The sequence below is a fragment of the Odocoileus virginianus genome, chromosome 4 (genome assembly GCF_023699985.2).
Source record: "Odocoileus virginianus isolate 20LAN1187 ecotype Illinois chromosome 4, Ovbor_1.2, whole genome shotgun sequence".
In the NCBI taxonomy this organism is placed as follows: domain Eukaryota; kingdom Metazoa; phylum Chordata; class Mammalia; order Artiodactyla; family Cervidae; genus Odocoileus; species Odocoileus virginianus.
Window position 1 is genome coordinate 51,309,703 of NC_069677.1, and position 23,638 is coordinate 51,333,340.

General features: G+C 36.8%; 1 protein-coding gene across 2 annotated transcripts; it reads left to right on the forward strand.

The window, feature by feature from the left end:
- Positions 1–8: 8 nt before the first annotated feature.
- SLC33A1 (solute carrier family 33 member 1) lies at positions 9–22,469 on the forward strand. Of its 2 annotated transcripts, XM_020897305.2 has the most exons (6): positions 14–1,014; positions 11,691–11,881; positions 18,487–18,671; positions 18,946–19,063; positions 20,168–20,383; positions 21,425–22,469. In XM_020897305.2, exons 1-6 carry the CDS (start codon positions 240–242, stop codon positions 21,590–21,592), a joined length of 1,653 nt encoding a protein of 550 aa, XP_020752964.1. In that variant the 5' UTR covers positions 14–239; the 3' UTR covers positions 21,593–22,469. The 2 variants fall into 2 exon arrangements, with proteins under 2 accessions (XP_070322642.1, XP_020752964.1); XM_070466541.1 differs by lacking the exons at positions 11,691–11,881; positions 18,946–19,063 and having other exon boundaries at positions 9–1,014.
- The last annotated feature ends 1,169 nt before the right edge of the window (positions 22,470–23,638 follow it).

Genomic DNA, 23,638 nt, shown 5'->3' on the forward strand with positions numbered 1-23,638 from the left:
CTTGACGCCGCTCCAAGGGGCACCTACCTGGGCTTTGCCTGGACCTCCAGCCAGCGGACTGGCTCCCGGTTTCAGCTCTGCGGGCCACAGTAAGAAGTGCCCTTATCAACCCGCGCCCTGCCCCCCTCCCTGAGCCATAGAAACCCCGGTCCAGAGCGACAGCCTTGGACCTGGGACTAGACGGATCCAAGACGCTCAGCCCCGGCCCCCCTCAAACGGGGCTCTGCATCGTCTCTGATATGTCACCCACCGTCTCTCACAAGGACAGCAGTCGTCAACGACGGCCAGGGACCTTCAACCACTCTCTAGATTTGAAGAGTGGTCCTCTGCCGCCGGGCTCCTGGGATGATAGTCTTCCGGAGGTGGTGGGCGGGGAAGGGGACAAAGAAGCTCTTCTTCGGGATATCAGCACTGTTGATTTCTCAAAAAGCCAACGGAGCTGCCGGGCGGAATTGAGCAGCATTTTGCTGTTGCTCTTTCTTTACGTACTTCAGGGCATTCCACTGGGCTTGGCGGGAAGCATCCCACTCATTTTGCAGAGCAAAAATGTTAGCTATACAGATCAAGCGTTCTTCAGTTTTGTCTTTTGGCCCTTCAGTCTCAAATTGCTCTGGGCCCCATTGGTTGATGCGGTTTACTTTAAGAACTTCGGTCGTCGCAAATCTTGGCTTGTCCCAACACAGTATATATTGGGATTCTTCATGATATATCTCTCCACTCAAGTGGACCATTTGCTCGGAAATACGGATGGCAGAACCCCCGACGTAGTTTCGCTCACTGTGACATTCTTTTTGTTTGAGTTCCTGGCAGCCACCCAGGACATCGCTGTGGATGGTTGGGCGTTAACTATGTTATCCCGGGAAAACGTGGGTTATGCTTCTACCTGCAATTCAGTGGGCCAAACAGCCGGCTACTTTTTGGGCAATGTTTTGTTTTTGGCTCTTGAATCTGCCGACTTTTGTAACAAATACTTGCGTTTTGAGCCTCAACCCAGGGGAATCGTCACTCTTTCAGGTAGTGTATTTATTATGCTGTTAGGTTTATTGTACGTTTATAAGTCCTTTCTACAGTGTGTGTGACAGTGCGTGTTAGAACCATTATTTAATGAACTGGAAATCATATTATGGGAGATGATCCGAGGTAAGTTATCTGTTCTGTTAATATGAGCTTCGGCCAGAATGATTACATTAAAGCAGTCATAATTGATCGGTATTCTGAAGTGAGCAGGGAAAGGCAACTCATCCAACAAACATTGTTGTGTAAGAGCAAACAAAACTCTGAGTCTAGGGATACCTTGGCGCTTGCATAATAATACTCAGGTGCACGTTTTTTAAAAGTCTGGCTGGTGTGAACACATGAACCCAGCCTGAGACTATAATTTTCCTTTTGTCTTTTGTAGATTGAGATTTCTAGCTCCATGTTTTCTAGTCCATTCCTACCCTTACTCTTATACCAAGACCCCCTTTCTATCTCATCTAGTCTTCTGATGAATGGAGCAGGGTTAATCCATTGAAACATTAGTGAGAGGGCTAAGTGACAGAGTTCAAAGGGCCTTCTGTGATTGAAGCTAATTCCAGCCCTCAAAAAGAACTTGTGAGAGTCAGGCTTTACATTTGCCCTTGTTGAATAAGATTTTATGATGTGGGTAAGTAAAGTTCCAGAAGCCACCAAACACCAGCTGAAAATGCAGTGAAGCAGCAAAGTACCAAAAGATACAGGACCATACAGTGTTCTAAATGCCTGAAGCACTAGTTTGTGGCATCTGATTTTGGGAAATGGTGGCGAAAGGTTGTTGACTGAATTGTTTAGTTGCTACCAGTAAGAGTTTAAAGTTTGTCCTATAGGAAGTTGTGAATTCTACAGATTTCCACCTCTTTCTACATGAGCATAATACATGGCCCGGTAATATTTTCTGGTTTTTTGTTTTGGGGTTTTGTTTTTTTTCAACTGTCCTAAAAACTAAGAAACTGTAAAATTACCAATATCAAGAACAACACTGGGACTGTAATAGAGTTCTAAATTCTGGTAGTGATGATGAATTTAGGATGATTGGCTTTTGAAGTTTAAACAGCTACTTTCACTCCTCTTCCTAGCATCAGGAGATTCCCAAAAGGTAAATGTCAGGGTATGATGTATGGTGGGGGCTTCCTTGCTGGCTCAGTGGTAAAGGATCTGCCTACCAATGCAGGAGATGAGGGTTCAATCTCTGGGTCAGGATGATCCCCTTGAGAAGGAAATGGCAACCTACTCCAGCATTCTTGCCTGGGAATGGACAGAGGAGCCTGGCAGGCTACAGTCCATGGGGCACAAAAGAGTTGGACACGACTTAGTGAGTAAACAACAACAAGGTGAGTGGTGAGGGAATTTTAAAGATTTAAATTTTAACATTCAGGGAAGGGAGGAAGGGATTCACAACTGTATTTCTGAAATTGTATACACCCTCACCACACCCCTACGTCCTGTAAGGGACCCCCTTTCTACTTCTTCAAACTGCTAGTGAGCCACTATTACTGATGAAATAATAGTTCTACTTTTCCTCAGTCGGTTTAAGGCTGAAGATGGTTGAGTGATACTGCTATGCACCTAGACAGATTTGTCTCTTAGTGTTCTGGGGTAGCACTCCTGCTCCATGGATAATTTTCTGCTCAGAAATACGTTGTGAATGCATCATATCAGCACCTTGTTGCTTTTTATATGTTTTGCTTTTGTTTTTTATTGGGAGTGTTCATATCACCAAAAAGTGCTAATAGGATGGTGTGTTCCTTTATTATGGGAAAGCCTCAGTAGACAGATCAAGATTGAAGAGGCTATAGAAGCTAAATTACTGAATAAATTAGAGCTTTCTTATGTGTTAAACAAGTGACTAATACAATATCATTCCAGTGAATGCTGTTATACTTTCAAGAACCATTATAGCTATATCCTCCCTCAGCCACAACCATGCCCCTTTGGGAAGATCAGAAATGTACCACTAGATTTTTATTGACACTGGTTTATTATTTTGAATAGCTGTTTTTTTTGGAATTTGAACTGTGTTCTCCAGGAAACTGTAAAAATGGCTTACTTTTTAATTGAACTTTTATATCCGTAGTGTATAGCTGTTTTGGGTTCAAGCATTTTAATAAGAGTTGAGGAATTCCTGCTTTTTTCATTCTTCTTTGTACAACTGTACATACCACATTTATAGTTTTGGTTTTTTTTTTTGTGCGGGTGGGGGATCTTAGTATAACTGAGAAGAACCAGTGGCTTTGAGGAATTTAGAGAGCACAGAGAGAATCATGGAGGGATTACAGTTGCTTAGGTAATAGAAGAGGCAAACACTGAGGTGCTGTTTACAAAATGAGAAACTTTAAAAGAGGCATAATTATTTTTTTAAAATTCTGAAATATATTCTGTGATTAGCACTTTGTTTTGAGCTACAGATACATAGAGATAGAATACATTCAGAAAGAACAGTTTTTACATCAAGAAAGCAGTAATTAAATAGTAAATTTAGAATGAAAGGATAGGATGAAAGTATTTAATAGAATCCCTTAGAAAGAAAAACTTAATTATACTGAGATTGGCTTTTGGTTCCTTAGGAATACAGAACAGTCCTTAACCCAGAGGTAACCTCCTTTTGATCCTGCCCCCTTGGTTTTCAAGGATCTTTAGTAGCAAAAAGAGGCAACCTTTTAAGCTTCAAGAAATGTGAGAGTAACCCAGAAGAACACAGAGATTACAACATAAAGTTTTATGACTTGAAAAGATATATTTCCATCCTTTCATTCTTATAGATGAGGAAACTGATATGGAAACTCTTAACTGGCTAGTTAGAGAGATTTACTTATGGCTTTGGAGAGGGAAATGGCAACCCACTCCAGTATTCTTGCCTGGAGAATCTCATGGAGGAGCCTGGTGGGCTACAGTCCACAGGGTCGCAAAGAGTCGGACACGACTGAGCGACTTAACTAACTTTAGATTTCCTGACTCTTTATTCGGTGTTTTTGCTTCAGTTGTCAGAAACTTTGGAAAAACTTCAAGGAAAGCTTCAAAACCTAAATATAATACATGCTGATTGGGCTTTTCTACCAGAGAAATCAGCAGTCTGGCTGCTGATATCTAAAAAAAAATATCAGCATGCTCCCAGAATGCCAGATGCTCAAAAGTGACAGATTAAGGGTTTTTTTTGTTGTTTTGTTTTTAAAGTGATCCATATCTTTTTATTTACTCAGCATAGACTCCCTTTTTGGTACTGGTAATATGACAGGTGTTATAATTTGATGACTAAAACCTGGCCATTCTCTGCCCACAAGTAATTTATAGTGGAGTTTTGCCAACTAAAATGAGTTAGTGCAGGACTGTAGTTATTGGAGAGGACAATGATGAGCTGAAAAACTCATGCTCTTTTAAAGGCAGGTAGGTAGCCTCAGGTCTGGGCTTCTCAGGAGGCACTAGTGGTAAAGAACCTGCCAGTGCAGGAGATGCAAGAGACACATTCAATCCCTGGGTCAGGAAGATCTGGAGAAGGAAATGGCAGCCCACTCCAGTATTCTTGCCGCTGAAATCCCATGGACAGAGGAGCCTGGTGGGCTACAGCCATGGAGTTGCAAAAGAGTCCAACATGACGTGGTGACTAAACAACACAACAGCTGGGGCTGCTAGATTCAGGAGAGATTAAACATTAAAAGCTGGAGACCGTACCCCAGAAAGGAGGTCCGAAGCCTTTTTTCTTTTTTAAAACAAAGCAAAGGAGAAATGGTACTATAAGCTTTCTTTGTCCAGTAAAGAACTGTGGAGTTTCGTGGATGGGGTGCATAAAAGCCAATTTACAAAATACACTGTAAAGTAAAAACGCATTTGATTTTATTTGGTATATGCCTTATTTGGTATATGTTGAATTTCACTTCTAATTTCATCGAAATATACTTGAAGGCCAGTTGAATTAGCCTTTAGTATGTAAATTTATCAATAAAAGAATTATAGAACCTCACTAATTACAGTCTTCTACTTTCATTTATAGTGTTCCTAAAAACTCTTTACTGGAGAAAGAAAAATAAAATACTTAATACAAGATACTCTCCTAGAAAATTAAAAATGAAAAATATAAAACCCCTGATTTCATCTGTTCTTTTAAATATAATTTGGGATAAATCTTGCATTTTATTCATGTTCTCTTCATTATTTTAAATTTTTTACTGTGGAGTTTATATCTTACACTGTATATCTTACACATGCATGTGCATGCATGCCATGTTGCTTTAGTGGTGTCCGACTCTTTGTGACTCTATGGACTGTAGCTACCAGGTTTCTCTGTCCATGGGATTCTCCAGGCAAGAATACCGGAGTGGGTTGCCTTGGATCTCCCATACTCATATCTTGGTATGGGAGATCACAAATATGTGTTTTATATGTCAGTGTGCATGCTGAAATATTTATTAAGAATAGGGTGCATATTCAGAAAGCAAGATGTTTGTTACCTTCTAGAATTTCTATTTCTTGGTTTGGTGTTAAGTAAGAAAAACTTTTAAAATTTCACTTTTTTCCCTTTACTTTTGAACATGATAGCTGAATTTCAGTTGTCATCAGTTAAAGCTATAGAATACTTGATTTCAGCACATCTAAGGATTTCTTTCCTTTTAGATATTTTATATTGTCTTATGTTTGAGACCTACATTTTTTAATTTACTTTTAAAATTTTTATTGGAGTATAGTTGATTTACAGTGTTGTGTTGAGACCTGTATTTCTTATCCCTAGCACAGTCATAGAACTTGTGGTAGAAATTTTTCTTGCTTAAATTTCCCACTAGTTTTTAAAAACTGTATTTTAAAATAATTATAGATTCACAGGAGCTTGCAGAGAAATGTTTAGGGAAGTCCTATGCACCCTTTCCCTAGCCTCCACTGTTAAAATCTTATTAACTATAGTACAGTATCAAAACCAAGAAATTGACATTGGTACAATCCATAGAGTTTATTCAGATTTCAACAGTTATACATATACTCATTTATGTGTGTATTGTTTTATGCAGTTTTATCACATTTAAGCTTATATAACCTCCAATGCCACTATCAAAATACTCAACTGTGCTTTCACCACAATACACTCTTCTGTTGTTTCTTTACAGCTATGCCCATTTCCTCCTCTCCATCCCTAATCCCTGTCAGCCCCTAATCTGTTTTCCATCTTTATAATTATGTTATTTCAGAAATGTTACATAAGTGAAATCATTCAGCATATATCCTTTGGTGATTGGCTCTTTTCACTTAGGATAATTTCTTTGAGGTTTATCCAAGTTGTTACATGGATCAGTGATTTGTTCTGTCTTGTTGCTGAGAAATATTCCATCTTTTTTGACATACCACACTTTGTTTTACCACTCATTTGTTGAAGGTGATTTGAGTAGTTTGTAGTTTTTCGATAATTACTATGTGAAAATAAGTCTTCATTTCTCTCAGATAAGTGCCCAGGAGAATAAATGCTGGTTTATTTGTAAGTGCATTTTTAGTTTTGAAAGGAACTGACCAAATTTTTTTCTAGAGTGGCTGTTTAATGTTATCTCCTTACCAGCAATATATGAGTGATTCAGTTTCTCTGCACCCTCGCCAGCATTTCATGTTATCATCATTTTTCATTTTAGCTATTCTGATGTACCCTGCACATCTTCATGTGATAGTTTGGAATGCTCACTGTCAACTCTTTAAAAAGTCAGAATTCAGCTTTCGTCTTAAAAAAAGTGATTTTGGGGTGTCAGGATATAGGTTGTACAAAAACTGAATGCAAGAACCTACTATCATAGCATCAGAGTAGAGATATATATGTATGTTTAATTAATATGGATTTTGTGCTTGACCTGAACGTATTTTAAAACATGGAAAAGTAAAAGTGAAAGTTGCTCAGTTGTGTCCAACTCTTTGTGACCCCCTGGACTATACAGTCCATGGAATTCTCCAGGCCAGAATACTGGAGTGGGTAGCCTTTCCCTTCTCCAGGGGATCTTCCCAACCCAGGGATTGAACCCAGGTCTCCCGCACTACAGGCAGATTCTTTACCAGCTGAGCCACAAGGGAAGTCCTAAAAACATGGAAAGAGTGGTTCATTTCCTTCTATTCAGTGATACATGCTCTGGAGTTAGCATGAGATGGAAGCATTGCATCTATTGGTCTCAGCTTCAGTTTTGCATCCTGGGCTGAGTTTAATGTTTTGGGACAATAGGGCTCTTCATAACCAGACAGCTGCTTAATCTGGTGCTTGATTGAAGAAACCATTTCTTCTGCCCCAGAGGAGAGCCTAACATTGTTGGAGTTAATGAAAAAGTATGTGATCTCAAACATGGCACCTCTCTAAGGGCTTAGGAAAACTAAAGGATTGTGAAGATTTCAAAATTAGCTTTGTGTTTAGTCAAATTTTCCATTGCATGCTGTCTTTAAAAAATTCTAATCCTCAAATAAGATATATTATATTGTATAACCAAAACAGCATTTTCTGGGAGTGCTCTTTGGCATAGATGTTTTGAGCAAATGCTTAAGGGAGTGGTTTGTGACATAGAAGAAAGTTCTATTTCTTGTTGAGACTTAGCTGGTGACCCAGGGCCAGATACATAGTATTTCTGTTTCAGTTTCTTCCATGGTGAAAGTGAAAGCAGTGGACTGATGATAGCTATCTAAAGTCCCTTCATATTCTGGCTTGTGAGCAGGGAAAGCTGTGCTGAAAGCAAGATAAAAGGAAGGCCTGATGGTAATGTAAAACAGAAACTGAAAGTTTCTTTTCCTGCCACTGACTTCTGAAGGACTCAAGTTAATTCCCATAGTGTGAGAGTTAGAGAGAAGCTGTTCTGATCCAAGGATGGTTGTTATCAGATTGTGCTTAATTTTTCTACCTTTTCTGATGGTGGAAGAGAATGAACCTACACCACAAAGGTTCTGGAGGCCTGGTCCAAAGCCTCAAAGGTTGAAATTTTTTGGAAATCTAATGTTTTATCTTAAAAATTCTTAGAGATTTTACCTTTTCTTTAATATTCATTTTTCATGAAAATATTTCTAAGTTATTGAGTAAATGAACTGTTCAGGAAGATGCACCATGTTTGGTCTACGTACCTTATAACATACCACCCATATGGGGAGATAAAGGTTGATAGGGGTGAATACAACTAACCAATTTAAAAGAGGTTTGCTCAAGTATCTGTATGTTCCAGACTTCATAATTGGAGCTAAAATAAGTACCTTTTTCCTCAAGCCTATCTGTTTGATTGGAAGAGAGCTTACTTGCAGTAGGTGCATCTGAGCATCTGGGTAGTGTAATGGGATACATTTTGTTTCAGAATCAGGTCTGAGTTTGAATCCCCCCTCTGGTAGTTTCTGGTTTGTAATTCTCTTTCACTGAGTATAAGGTGGGAATAATAATGCTTGTCTTAGAGAGTGGTTTTGAGGTTTATTGCACTGTCCTGTGTTTGGCCTTGGCATAATGGACACTCAGGAGTTGACTGTTACCTCCTTTTTGAATACTGGTGAATTGTTGCATAATCTTATCTGCAAACAGTACTGAAACCTGTTTAACTTGTTCTTATTAATTTTTTCTTTTCTCTCTCTGCACTGGGATCAAAGAGTTTAAAATTAGATGAAGATTTTGTTCATTAAAACTGGGAGAATATACTAAACAAAAAATACTAAGAAAATTTTTGCTGAAAGTAGTATATCATTTAAAACTTTAAATTTTCAGTTAACATTTTTATAAAGCCCATTAATTGAAATTTCTGGTGACAGTGAAAGTTATTTTCAGGGTTTCTTGAATAGCTAATTTAAATCAAATAATGAACAAGAACTTTACCTATGAGAATAAATATTATAGATGACATTCCATAGGTGACCTTATTTGTCAGTTTCACAGATGAAATTAGGAATGCAAAAATAATGAACATTAGTCTCAATTATAAGAATAATCTTAAATTATTGTTCATTGTTTTTGAACTAGATTTCAAGACTATGTTAATACAAACTATATTATTTTAATGAAATTTAATCATAAGATGTGTATTAATGCATTTTAAAGTGAATACCTTTGTGTTTAGGAATCTTAGTTTTTCCTGTTTTTCTTCTGATGTCTAAAATTAATGATAGCTCCTTTTCAACTTTTGATGGGGTTATGTCTAGTAAGCCCAGTATAAGTTGAAAATTTTTAAGTCAAAAATGCATTTAACTTAGTCTTGCCTACCTTAAACATGCTTAGAACACTTATATTAGCCCACAGTGAGGCAAAATCATCTAACACAAAGCCTGTCTTATAGTAAGGTGTTGAATATCATGTAATTATTGAAACTGGACTGAAAGTGAAAAGCACAGTGGTAGTCTGGGTGCAGAATGGTTGTGTGTTTACCATTGTGATTGTGTAGCTGACCGAGAGCCGTAACTTTCGGGTGCTCCCCAACTTCACAGCAGAGGCTCGTAATGAACATTGCTAGCCTGGGAAAAGATCAAAATTTGAAGTGCAATTTCTACTGAATGCATGTTGCTTTCACACTATCAGAAAATTGAAAAATCTCAAGGGAGACCCTCATAAGTTGGGGTCCGTCTGTGTAAATTCCTGTTATGGAGAGAAGAATTCACCTCAGAATACAAATTTCCGTGTGTGTTTGAGAAGACTTAGCTTTTTTATTTGCATAATTTGAATAGCAGAGCCTCATTTTTGGTTACGCTTCTGGAGACTAATGGAGAAGAAATGCAGCCCACTCCAGTGTTCTTGACTGGAGAATCCAGGGACGGAGGAGCCTGGTGGGCTGCCGCCTGTGGGGTCGCACAGAATCGGACACGACTGAAGCGACTTAGCGGCAGCAGCAGCAGTAGATTCTTTCTTATTTTTTAAAGTTTATTTATTTAATTTTGGCTGTGCTGGGACTTTGTTGCTGCGTGTCTGGTTGCAGTGAGCAGAGGCTGCTCTCTATTGTGTTACCTGGGCTTCTCACTGCCGTGGCTTCTCTGGCTGCAGAGCACAGACTCTAGGGCACGTCGCTTCAGCAGTTGTGAGACACAGGCTTAGTGGCCCCACTGCGTGCGGAAGCGTCCCAGACCAGGGATCAAACCCATGTTCCCTGCATTGGTAGGCAGATTCTTAACCACTGGGCCACCAGAAACTCCTAGTAGATTCTTAATTCAACAGTATTAAAAAAAAAACTTTATATAAGCAGTATGAAATAATGGAACCCAAATAAAAAGATTTAGGTTCTGCCTCTTAATTGGACCTATGGCAAAGATTAAATATTCTGAGCTTTTCCTTGTCTCTCATAGCAGTAATGCCTGCTTTGCTTGTCTCACATGTTGACTACAAAAATCAAATGAAATGGGGGCTCACCTGATGGTCCTGTGGCTAAGACTCCATGTTCCCAATGCAGGGGGCCCAGGTTCGATCCCTGATCAGGGAACTAGGTCCACATGCAGCAACTAAGACCTGGTGCGGTCAAATAAATACGTATATTGTTTTTTAAAAAAGCAACATATAAGAAAGGATTATATAAATACTAAGGTGAATTTGGTCTATGCCGTGCTTTAAGTTGATCTAAGTAAGTGATGCTGCCTGCCTTCATCGTAAGCGAGGTTTAAACCATGGTAGTTAACCTTCACCTCGCACAGCAGGGAAGGCTGAAAGAGGAGGAGCTTGACTTGAGGAAGGTCTGCTTTTTTGGGAAAAGATGGCTAGACTTCACGAGCAGTTAGTTGATTGTGTTGCATTAACAATAAACTAAAAAGCAAGCACATGTAAAGTTGAATACAATTCCAGAATGTTAGAGCTAGAAAACACCTGGGATTTTCTAGGCAAGTCTTCCTACTTTACAAATGAAGGAACTGAGAGAGTTATACATTAAGTTTCATAGAGATAAAATCAGATGCATTCTCAGGGTAGTTAGGGAGATGCGGTTTTAAAATGGGTTGTATGGGGCACTGACTTCAAATGTAACTTCAGGCAGTGTTTCAGCCTTCTCTCAGCCTGTTTCATCATCTGAAAATTGGGACTGGTAATAACGTCATCTATTGTGTTGTTGTAGTACAGGGAATGATATGTGTAAAATGCTTAGTACATTTATAGCACATGGTATGCACTCAAGAAATAGTGCCTCATTTATTAGTATTATTTTTAGCTGTTATGCAGAATCTTCTAGAACATTATTCACTCTCTCTCTCCTTGTTTAAATTATTGGCCAGTGGCCCAGCTCTCTTCCACTGGAACAACCAAAAAAAGTGTGTATCATGTTTATGTTTCACAGTATTGAAACAGAATATTATTCTTAAACAGATCAAAAAAAAGTTTAAAAACAAAAGGCAGAACATTTAATGTAAATGATCATCTGTTGTTGTCTAAGTTGTCACAATTTAATAAAGAACTGAAATGATTTTTAGGTGCTTCAGAAGTATGACTGATAGATCTTACGGGATATGAAAATCATCTGCCCTTAAATAAAATGACACAATGAACTTTTATTTCATTCAAACCGGTAAACCCTTTCGTTTTTCCTTGTTGAGTATCGCTGTCTATTCTGGGTCTGTGTAATGTCTTGTATCTGCTGTGCCTGGTCTGATGCCAATGACAAGCCCTGTGCGTTGAATTTTTTTTTTTTTAACAGATTTTAGTTGAGAAAAAGTTGTGTACAGAATTATTTAGTATCAGTGAAGATATGTTATTTTACATGTTAATTATAGATATAAAACATTTTAAATTTCAGATTTCCTTTTCTTCTGGGGAACTGTATTTTTGATAACAACAACTTTAGTTGCCCTTCTGAAAAAAGAAAACAAAGAAGTATCAGTAGGAAAAGAAGAAACTCAAGGGATCACAGATACTTACAAGCTGCTTTTTGCAATTGTAAAAATGCCCGCAGTTCTGACATTTTGTCTTCTGATTCTAACAGCAAAGGTAAGAGATTTATAAAGCAAATGCCCCATTCTGTTACAAGTACCAGTATCGTGGAATACTTCTGTTGCCTTTTCGTAAGTCTCTTTCCACTAATACTAGAATTTAACAATAGCAGCTAATATGGATTTAAAAAGATGTGATGATATCAAATCAAACATAATTGCAAACTAAGCTAAATGTCTTAGGATCTTGAAAAAATTATGCCAATTTGAAGTACTTCTAGTCAATGTGAGTGTTTTTAATGAATGACATTAATGCTTGGAAGGGAAATGATTGCCATGAAAAACTAACAGCACTCTGCTATTAGAATGAGTATATACTTAATGTCAAAGGTATTGAAATTACTTACTTAGAATGTAATTTACAAAGATATGAAAATGAATATTAGAAGTCTATTTAAAAATCAGTTGAACTGTTTCAAAATGTTAAAAGGAAATATACCATCAAACAAATAGAGGTTTTAGTGACAATTCTATATGTTTTTTCTTTTAAGATGTCTTAATTTTTTATAGTTTGAAAGCATTTTAAAGAGATTATGCTAGAAGAAAGGTAAGTATACTTTGTTATAATGAACTGTTGGAATTAGTATTCCTAAAATATAAAATTGGTTACAGGAATTTTGGATTGTATATTTAAACCTATCTACATAAACACTTTTTTTTTACATAAACACTTTTATAGCTATATTTTGATAACACTAAAGTAAAAATCGTCTCATTGTTTTGAAATAGTGAGTTTTCCCTCTCTAGTGATAGGGAAGGTTGAGTTTTTAGGAAATTTTAGGAAGGTTTAAACTTAAGGTTGAACTTTAGAAAATGCTAAAAGGTTCAAAAAAGTTAATACTATGATAATGGTATTATCTAATTACATCATTTAGACATAACCATTTCTGGTATATTTCCACTTTGCCCTATGTATGTATGTATGTGCATTCACATGTGTATAAACACACTTTACATATATAAATATAATTAATACATTTGCTATAGTTAATATACTTATATACACACAAATACTTTAAAAGTGAAATTGTATGTAATTTTTATCTTATCATCTTATCCCATATTCCTGTATCATTAATATTTGATAACATACTTTTTAATAACTAAATTGTTAGTATATAAATGTGCTACAATTTACTCATTTTTTTATTGTTGTATATTTAATTTGCCATGTGTTTTAATTACAAAAATGTACTAGTGAATATATTTGTGTGTAATTCTTTGGTGTTCTGAATATTTCCTTCCAGTAGATTCTTAGGTTCTTTCCTTCCAATAGATTCAGTGAATATGATTGTTAAATTGCTTTTTAAGAGATTTTATAATTTATACTGTCACCAGCAATATATAAGGAGTTGCTTCAAATACAGAGTCTAGAATTCCATGTTCCCCCTTTAAAGTAAACCTCATTAAAAGTAACATCTCTCCTAACTTTTAACATCATAGATTAGTTTTCCCTACTTTCCGGTTTTATATAAGTGGAGTATCCAGTATGTTTTCTTATGTCTGGCTCTTGCACTATTTTACTCAACATCATATTTGTATAATTTATCCATATTGTTATTTATAGCAATAGTTTGTTCATCTCGTTGCTTATAATATTCCTTTGCAGGAATATACCACAATTTATTTATCCCATTCTATCAGCAGATGTTTAGGTTATTTCTACTTTTGGACCATTATAAATAGTGCTTCTGTGAACTTTTGTGTACAGTACTTTTGGTGAATGTAGGTAAACATTTCTGCTGGATAAATACCTAGGAGTAGAATTGCTGGGCCATAAGAAATGCATAGTGTATACTATAAACAGTTTTCTAAAGTGATTGTTCCAATTTTCCCTCCCACAAGCACTGTGAGAATTTCAGTCATTACACAACCTTGAAACCATAATATTGTCTTTTTAATTTTAGCCTTTCTGGTGGGTATGTCATAGCATCTCATTATGATTATAATTTCTCATTTCCCTGATGACTAAAGAAATTGAGCATCTTCTCATATAGTTATTGGCCATTTGAATATCCAGAGTTCCCCCTTTCTTTAAATTTGTAGAATTTGTATTTTTTATATATCCTGGATATGAGGGGTTTTGTTAGATATGTGTGTTACAGATATCTCCTACACTTTTAAGTTATGAAGAGAAAGTATGAAATATCTTTGACTTTTAATTTTTTTGTGTGAAATTTGCCGTTTGGCTTCATTCTGAGAAGTTAAAGTACTTGAATAATATTTAGCATACAAATTTTTTTTTATTTGTATATTTTCGCTTACTGAAAATTCACTTGTATAACTGAAGGAATACCCATATGTTTATCTAAATTCTATAATTAACTGTTAATATTTAGCTCTACTTTTTTATTCTGTAAGTTGTGTTATTTTACATATTTCTTATGAAGTATTTGATAGTAGTTTGTACATATCATGCCCTTTTATCCATAAATGCCTGAAGTATGTAGTGTAGCTCCTAAGAGTAAGGACTTCATCTTGCAAAGCCAGAACTTGATGAAAAATCTGGAAGTTTAAATTGATGCAATACCATTTTCCTTTTGAAAAGTTACTTATTTGTTTTTTGCTCTGCTGAGTCTTCATTGCTGCATATGCAGGCTTTCTCTAGCTGCAGTGAGTGGGGGTGCTCCTCGCCGCAGTGCACGGGCTGCTCGCTGCGGTTGGCTCTCTTGTTGTGGAGCATGGGCTTCAGTAGTTGCAGCACCCCAGCTCCGTGCTCTTGGCTCACGAGCTCTAAAGCACAGGCTGCGTAGGCGTAGTGCATGGGCTGTAGTTGCTCCGCAGCATGTGGGATCTTCCCGGACCAGGGATTGAACCCGTGTCCCATGCATGGGCAGGTGGATTCTTAGCCACTCTGCCACCAAGGAAGTCCAACACAATACCATTTTCTAGTCACAGTCCGTATCCAGATTTCACCAGTTATCCCCCAGAGCGGCCTTTATAACTTAATTTTTTCCTGGCCAGCAATCCAGTTTAGGATCACATACTGCATTTAGTTGGTATGAGCCTTTCTTTGTTCTTCGTGACCTGCTGGACACACTTTTTTTTGTTTTTTGAGATTATTTGTTTGTAATTGGCTGTGCTGGGTCTTTTATGCTGCATGGGCTTCCCCTGATTGCACGGAGTGAGGGCTGTGTTATAGGTGGAGTACACAGGCTTCTTACTGTGGTGGCTTCTCTTATTGAAGCTCCTGGGCTCTAGGCTGCTGGGCCTCGGTACTGCAGAGTTTAGGCTCAGTAGCTGTGGGGCTTAGTTACTCTGTTGGCGTGTGGAATCTTCCCAGACCAGGGATTGAACCGGTGTCTGCTGCATTGGCAGGGGGATTCTTTATCACTGGACCACCAGAGAAGTCTGATCTGGACCTTTTAAAAAATATTTTATTTTTTTATTTTATTAGAGCATAATTGATTTACAAAGTTTTATTAGTTTCAGGTATACAGCAAAGTAAATCAGTTATACAGTTCAGTTCAGTTCAGTCACTCATCGTGTCCGACTCTTTGCAACCCCATGAATCGTAGCACGCCAGGCCTCCCTGTCCATCACCAACTCCCGGAGTTTATGCAAACTCATATCCATCGAGTCCGTGATGCCATCCAACCATTTCATTCTCTGTCATCCCCTTCTCCTCCTGCCCCCAATCCCTCCCAGCATCAGGGTTTTTTCCAGTGAATCAACTCTTTGCATGATGTGGCTAAAGTACTGGAGTTTCAGCTTCAGCATCAGTCCTTCCAATGAATACCCAGGACTGATCTCCTTTAGGATGGACTGGTTGGATCTCCTTGCAGTCCAAGGGACTCTCAAGAGTCTTCTCCAACACCGCAGTTCAAAAGCATCAATTTTTCGGCGCTCAGCTTTCTTCACCATCCAACTCTCACATCCATACATGACCACTGGAAAAACCATAGCCTTGACTACAGAGACCTTTGTTGGCAAAGTAATGTCTCTGCTTTTTAATATGCTATCTAGGTTGGTCATAACTTTCCTTCCAAGGAGTAAGCGTCTTTTAATTTCATGGCTGCAATCACCATCTGCAGTGATTTTGGAGCCCAAAAAAATAAGTCTGACACTGTTTCCACTGTTTCTCCATCTGTTTGCCATTAAGTGATGGGACCAGATCCCATGATCTTAGTTTTCTGAATGTTGACTTTTAAGCCAACTTTATTCCTCTCCTCTTTGACTTTCATCAAGAGGCTTTTTAGTTCTCTTCACTTTCTGCCATAAGGATGGTGTCATCTGCATATCTGAAGTTATTGATGTTTCTCCCAGCAATCTTGATTCCAGTTTGTGCTCCTTCCAGCCCAGCATTTCTCATGATGTACTCTGTATATAAGTTAAACAAGCAGGGTGACAAGATACAGCCTTGATGTACTCCTTTTCCTATTTGGAACCAGTCTGTTCCATGTCCAGTTCTAACTGTTGCTTCCTGACCTGCACATAGGTTTCTCAAGAGGCAGGTCAGGTTGTCTGGTATTCCCGTCTCTTTCAGAATTTTTCACAGTTTATTTTGATCCACACAGTCAAAGGCTTTGGCATAGTCAATAAAGCAGAAATAGATGTTTTTCTGGGACTCTCTTTTTCAATGATCCAGCAGATGTTAGCAGGTTGATCTTTGGTTCCTCTGCCTTTCCTAAACACCAGCTTGAACATCTGGAAGTTCACAGTTCATGTATTGCTGAAGACTTGCTTGGAGAATTTTGAGCATTACTTTACTAGCATGTGAGATGAGTGCAATTGTGCGGTAGTTTGAGCATTCTTTGGCATTGCCTTTCTTTGGGATTGGGATGAAAATTGACCTTTTCCAGTCCCATGGCCACTGCTGAGTTTTCCAAATTTGCTGGCATATTGAGTGCAGCACCTTCACAGCAGCATCTTTCAGGATTTGAAATAGCTCAACTGGAATTCCATCACCTCCACTAGCTTTGTTCGTAGTGATGCTTCCTAAGGCCCACTTGACTTCACATTCCAGGATGTCTGTGTTATGCCCGATGTCCGAATCCCCTAGCAGGAAGAGAGAAGGCCTCCCAAGACAATGCAACTCGCAAAAAGGGAAGTTTATTGCTGACTCGAGTCAGGGCTCCTGCCGCATCCAACGGAGCCCTGACTCGAGTCAGCAATAAACTTCCCTTTTTGCGAGTTGCATTGTCTTGGAGGCCTTCTCTCTTCCCGCTCGGGGACTCAGACATCGGGCGTAACAGTCTGGTTCTAGGTAAGTGATCACACTATCGTGATTATCTGGGTCTTGAAGATCTTTTTTGTACAGCTCCTCTGTGTATTCTTGCCACCTCTTCTTAATATCTTCTGCTTCTGTTAGGTCCGTACCATTTGTGTCCTTTGTCAAACCCATCTTTCCATAGAATGTTCCCTTGGTATCTCTAATTTTCTTGAAGAGATCTCTAGTCTTTCCCATTCTGTTGTTTTCCTCTATTTCTTTGCATTGATTGCTGAGGAAGGCTTTCTTAATCTCTCCTTGCTATTCTTTGGAACTTTGCATTCAAATGGAAATATCTTTCCTTTTCTCCTTTGCTCTTCGCTTCTCTTCTTTTCACAGCTATTTGTAAAGCCTCCTCAGACAACCATTTTGCCTTTTTGCATTTCTTTTCCATGGGGATGGTCCATTCATTCTGTTTTAGATTCTTTTTTCATATAGGTTGTCAAAATTGAGTAGAGTTTCCTGTGCTGTACATTGTTGGTTATCTATCTATATAGTGGTGTGTAGTGGCCTAGGCACTTTTAAAGAAGACAGGCGGTTATTCTATGGAATGGCCTTCCGTTTATATTTGTCTAATGTTTCTTCATGTTTAGGTCCATTCTGTGAATATATGTCAGAAATATCACAGAAATAATACTGTGAATCTTCAGGGAATTTTATCAGGAGCCATATCATGTTCCTTTAACCATTAATTATTGTGTTAACTTTGATTACCTTGTTTAATACATTGCAAAATTACTGTTTTTCCTTTTGTAGTTAAAAATTCATTTATGGGGAAGTACTTTTGAGACCATCTAAATATCTTGTTTCACCTCAAACTTTCACCCACTACAATATTTTAGCATTCTTACTCTTTTTTTGTTGTTGTTTTTAAGAATTAATCTAAGTATACCTTTTTTACCCATCATTTAAATCAGCCTCTTAGATATGTTTTCTCAGAATTACTTTTCAAAAGCTTGATGACTTTTTGTTGTCAGTCAGAAATCATCAAAAATATGTACTGTATGTGGCAATGATACTTCATTTTAACCAGATTTATTTGAAGTCAAAAGCTTTTCTTTTAAACTTAAAATATACAGAGCAATAAGTTTGGACTTGAACACTGTTTATTGTAAGACAGAACTTTTTGAAATGGAAATTTAATTGTAATTAAAATTACAGTTCATAAGAGTGCTGAATTTTCACTTGTTTTTACTTCAGATTTGTAAGTAGACCATAGAGCTAAGTATGCCTCCATAACTTGATTGTTGTACCAGATATAGTAATATGATATACTTACTTGTAACTGGCATGAGTCATTAATAAGACTGAGGTTTCTAAATTACTTACGTATACTTGGAGGGAAATATTTCATAGGTCATAAATTAAAATATTTTTTTGTTTTCATGTTGCAGATTGGTTTTTCAGCAGCAGACGCAGTAACAGGCCTGAAACTGGTGGAAGAGGGAGTGCCCAAAGAGCACTTAGCCTTGTTGGCGGTCCCCATGGTTCCTTTGCAGATAGCACTGCCTCTGCTTATCAGCAGATACACTGCAGGCCCCCAGCCACTGAACGTGTTCTACAAAGCCATGCCCTACAGGTAAAACTGAAACGAAACCCTGCTAAATAAGAGAGGCTAAATGAGGAACAGCCGTCAGTGTCACTAGTGTCTGTGTATAGAGTGTATATGGAAAAAGGCTTGAAAAACGTCTTTAACTTCTGTATCATTTATATGCACTTTAATCTCTTTTAAACTTCCTAACCAGTTTTAGATTCAGGCTTCTTTCGTATGGTAGGCACACAGATTTCTGTTTCTGTTATTCTTTTTTAACCTAAAATAGACGTCAACTCCACCTTTCTTTCTTTTTCTGTAGATTATTGTTTGGATTAGAATATGCTCTACTGGTCTGGTGGACTGCTAAAGTAGAACATCAAGGGGGATTCCCTATATATTACTACATTGTAGTGCTGCTGAGTTATGCGTTACATCAGGTAAGCTTGCTGCGGTTTTACCCAGGAAGTAAACTGTCCTGTGTAAAATAAAGATGTTTTTCTACAGTTGCCTAAAATAATGATAATAAATTTTAAGATTTATGCCTGAATCGGATACTGAAGAAATTCATGAACTTTAAACCGTGTGGATTTAAATACACACACACACACACACACACACACGTATATTTATTTGGCTGTCTTGGATCTTGGTTGTCGCACTTGGGATCTTCTCTAGTAGTGGCATGGGCTGCAGAGTGTGCAAGCTCAGTAGCAGTGGCACATGGACGTAGCTGCTCCTCGGCATGTGGAATCTTAGTTCCCTGCCCAGGGATCGAACCTGTGTTTTCATGTTCCTGACTGGAGGGTTAGTTCTTGCTGCTTAAGCACTTTTTGCCTCTCAAGGAGATCTTCCTCTTCAGTTTATCATGTAAATTTTTAATTATATATAAGAATTATATATATATAATATATATTATATATATTATATTATATATTATAATATTATTATATAATATAATATATATTATATTATATATTATATATTATTATATATACTATATATATAATTATATATATTATATATATATACAATTATATATTCATATTACCTTTGAATATTTGAGTGCTTACATGTATAATACATATATACACACATATGCTATATTTAGGTATAGTATAAATAAGAAGTTTTGCTTATTACTGTATGCATCCTTTAGTGCCACCTCACTTGTCATTCTCAATTGAGCCTTCCTTGAATACATGTGATAGAATTAATCTCCTATTAGGCCATGATAGCCTGATGTATGCACTTCCTCTTTTTACAGTATTTACTGCATTTAACTGTATTTATTTATTCCCTGTTTTCCCAACTTAGAATAAATTCTTCAAGGGCATAGAGGGACTGTATCTTATTCATCTTTGTATTACCATGACCAGACTTAAAGCCTGGCCTGTAGCAGGTGCTCCATAAGTATTTGTTGATTTGAGTTTAATAAGAGTCATGAAAATTAATTTTCAGATTTATGCTTTTAATGTTCTTAATTTAGACCATGTCTTTCTAAAGTTTAGTTGTCCTGAAGATGTTTTATGTTTCCCTTGTAGGTTACATTGTACAGCATGTATGTTTCCATAATGGCTTTCAATGCGAAGGTTAGTGATCCACTTATTGGCGGAACATATATGACCCTTTTAAATACCGTGTCCAACCTGGGAGGAAACTGGCCTTCTACGGTGGCTCTTTGGCTGGTAGATCCCCTCACAGTAAAAGAGTGTGTAGGAGCATCAAACCAGAATTGCCGAACACCTGATGCTGTTGAGGTAAGTATGTTGCACTTTTAGGTAATAGTGAGTGAATATTAAGATACTAATTTCCTCATTTTGCCTCTAGAGGTACTTCATCTTTTTAAAATCATATCTGCCCAGAGTCTCTAATAGTTTGTTTCTTACCCATCATAACTGAGGGTATAACACACTCAAATCAGTGAAAGGAGCTCACTTGGAGTTGCTTCTTAGCAAGGAAGGAACATCTCCGCTCCCTTGTGTACCGTTGTCCTGTAGAATAGGAATGTGATATTAGTACATGATTAATAGCTAAGTTTTATAATGATAGAAGAAGGGAAATTCCATTGGCTGTTCATGTTACAAATGGAGCTAAAACTTGAGTGGTTAGTAGTTTGTTGGTAAATTATTTCAAAGTAACATTAACCCACTTCTAGAGTAAACTCACTGGAAATCTCTACACACTTCCAAATATGAAAAGCTGTATCTTGAAAATGAATATTGTTTACAGCAAGAGCTGAAAATTGTTTCTAATACTGTTAGTAGCATTAGATAGATTAAGATATGTTAATTTTGGAAAAGGAAATGGCAACCCGCTCCAACATTCTTGCCTGGGAAATCCCATGGACAGAGGGGCCTGGCAGGCTACAATCCGTGGGTCGCAGGAGGTGGATACGACGTAGCGACTGAACAACAACAGCAAAATTTTACTTAACACTGTGACATGAGCATGACCCTGTATCCTCAGATACTTCTTGAGTGTGTACCTTTTTTCTTTTTATAGTTGTTTTGTTTAAATTAGAGTCCATATAAGTTCCCTTTACTGTGTTTTATTATTTTGCCTATTACATCTCTTTAATTCTATAACAGTTCCCTGTTCCCCTCTTTTTGGGGGGTAGTAGTAAAAAATATATCTAACATTTAAAAAGAGATGCATTAACTTGTTTTGTCACTTGAATGAAATATTTGAGCACAAAAATGTTTTGATTAATCCTTTAAATCACAAAATAGAAACATATAAAGTGCTGAATACTTCCATTTTGAAATTGTGGAGTATTTATTATAATTTTGTTTTTACAGCTTTGCAAAAAACTCGGTGGCTCGTGTGTTACTGCACTGGATGGTTATTATGTGGAATCTGTTATTTGTGTTTTGATTGGATTTGGTTGGTGGTTCTTTCTTGGTCCAAAACTTAAAAAATTACAAGATGAAGGACCATCTTCATGGAAATGCAAAAGAAACAAGTAATGCATTCACTACTGGACATTCTAGGAAGGTAACTCTAATTTAGTTTTAACTCAGAGAGTTATGATAATCAGTGTACAGGAGTATAAAATATTATTTTAAACAGGAAATTATTAATATAAAATGCCAAATGGTTAAAAATATAGAAACCTCTCTGTATATTTAAATATGCTGTTTCCTTACCTTGTCAATATATTTAAAGTTTACTTAAGTTCAGAGAATTGGTACTAAAACAACTTTTCTGGTCTTGTTATTTGATTTATATTTCTTTTTAATTTACTGACCAAAGCATGTTTTCAGCTGCAGTGCAGTAGTCATGGGTGATGACCATGCAGTCAAGTATTGTTATCAGTACCTATCATTGAGCTATGTTAAAATATTTGGTAAAATATGATAAATGGAACATAGCTTGTTGTTCATGTACTATCCACAACTAGTCTGGCCTTGTTGTCAGTTAAATCTTATTTTGAATTGCAAATTGGTTAAATTTTATGTGGAATTTGCTGAGATGAGAATGTAAACTACTGAAATACCATTTTAGTTGTTATTTTCTGACCATAACCACATTGTGCTAATGAATCTGTGTTAAAGACTATTTTAAATGTATTTCCTGCTTTTGTAAACATTAAAGATTTATAAGAAGATTATTCAAACTATTTTTTATAAAATGAAAGCTATGACTTCTAATTTATTGATTCCCCTTCTCCTCCCCCTTTTTGGAAGCTATCTTGATTCCTTTTTAACTCTTATCCTAAAGCATACGTGTTTTTTGTCATAAATACTTCATGGCACATGGACAGCTCACAAGGGCATCGAATTTAATGTTGTATGTATGTTCGTGGCAAAGTTTTGAAAATAAAAATTAGATATTTTTCTTCAAGTAGTTTGTTTTTGTTATTGATAGGGGAAAAAAAAGTAAAACTTACTGATTAAGTAAAATTTAAATTAATAATACTGTAGTTTTAGAAACTAATGTTTTGAAGAGAGAGACAAAGACATTTTGTGCTTTTGACAGGTTATGTATTGGAAAAGCTTTCTTAATTAAGCACTTCTTTAATGAGAAAAGATCTCACAATTGCTTTATACCAAATCAGGTACTATTTTTCCACTTATTAAAGCACAGCCTTCTGTTTGTAAACTGTAGTTTCCAATGGAGAATTGCTTTCCCAGGAAAATTAAGGTTTTGAGTACTTTAGCAATTTCCAGCATATTATGTGTACCTGGTGTTAAGGTTCTATGCGTGTTTTGTGTTGTATGGTACTTTAACTCTTTAGAGAGTACATAAATCTTTCAAAAGTTTGAGAAAAGGAGCTAGGAAGTTGACTCTTATTTAATAACTATTCTCTTTGTGGGAAAATGCATCTAATGTTTGATTTTGTTGATTTAATGACATAGATTGAGTTTTAGGATAGGATTTTTGTAAGTAATGGAGGAGAAATGGCATCTGAAGCATCTGAAGAAACGTAGAGGCATTGGCTTCTAGAACTCATGCCTTGCCATTGGAAAGCCTTTGTTGGGCATTGATGTCAGATCCTGAAGAATCACCTGAAAAATCATCGTAGAAACACACCAAACGATAGACTACAGTACTTTATCTCATGGGTTGTCCATTGTCATGTATTATAATCAAAATATTTACTTGAATAAAACTCACTTAGTCCTCATGTGAAATGTATTTTGATTTTTAACTTTTGGATTAAGACACATCACCATAATTACCTTTATTTTTTCCTCATATTGTTACAAATTATACATAAACGTACTTTAAGTTTACAGATCGTTAGGACTTGAAGTTTTAAAGTGTATTTTAAGCCTTAGCTATAAGGTGATTTAAGCCTTAGCTATAGGGTGAAAGCCATTCTTTGCATTTGCTCAGTAAATGAACTCATGCTTTGAGTTATAGTCATTTGGGTATTTGGATACATGCTTGTAATATATGTCAGAAATGACTTGTTAATATCAATGTTTATACACTGATCACTGATGGCATCTTATAAATGATCGACCTGAATGTGAGGATCTGTTTGTTGTAAATCTACTAGAAAATAC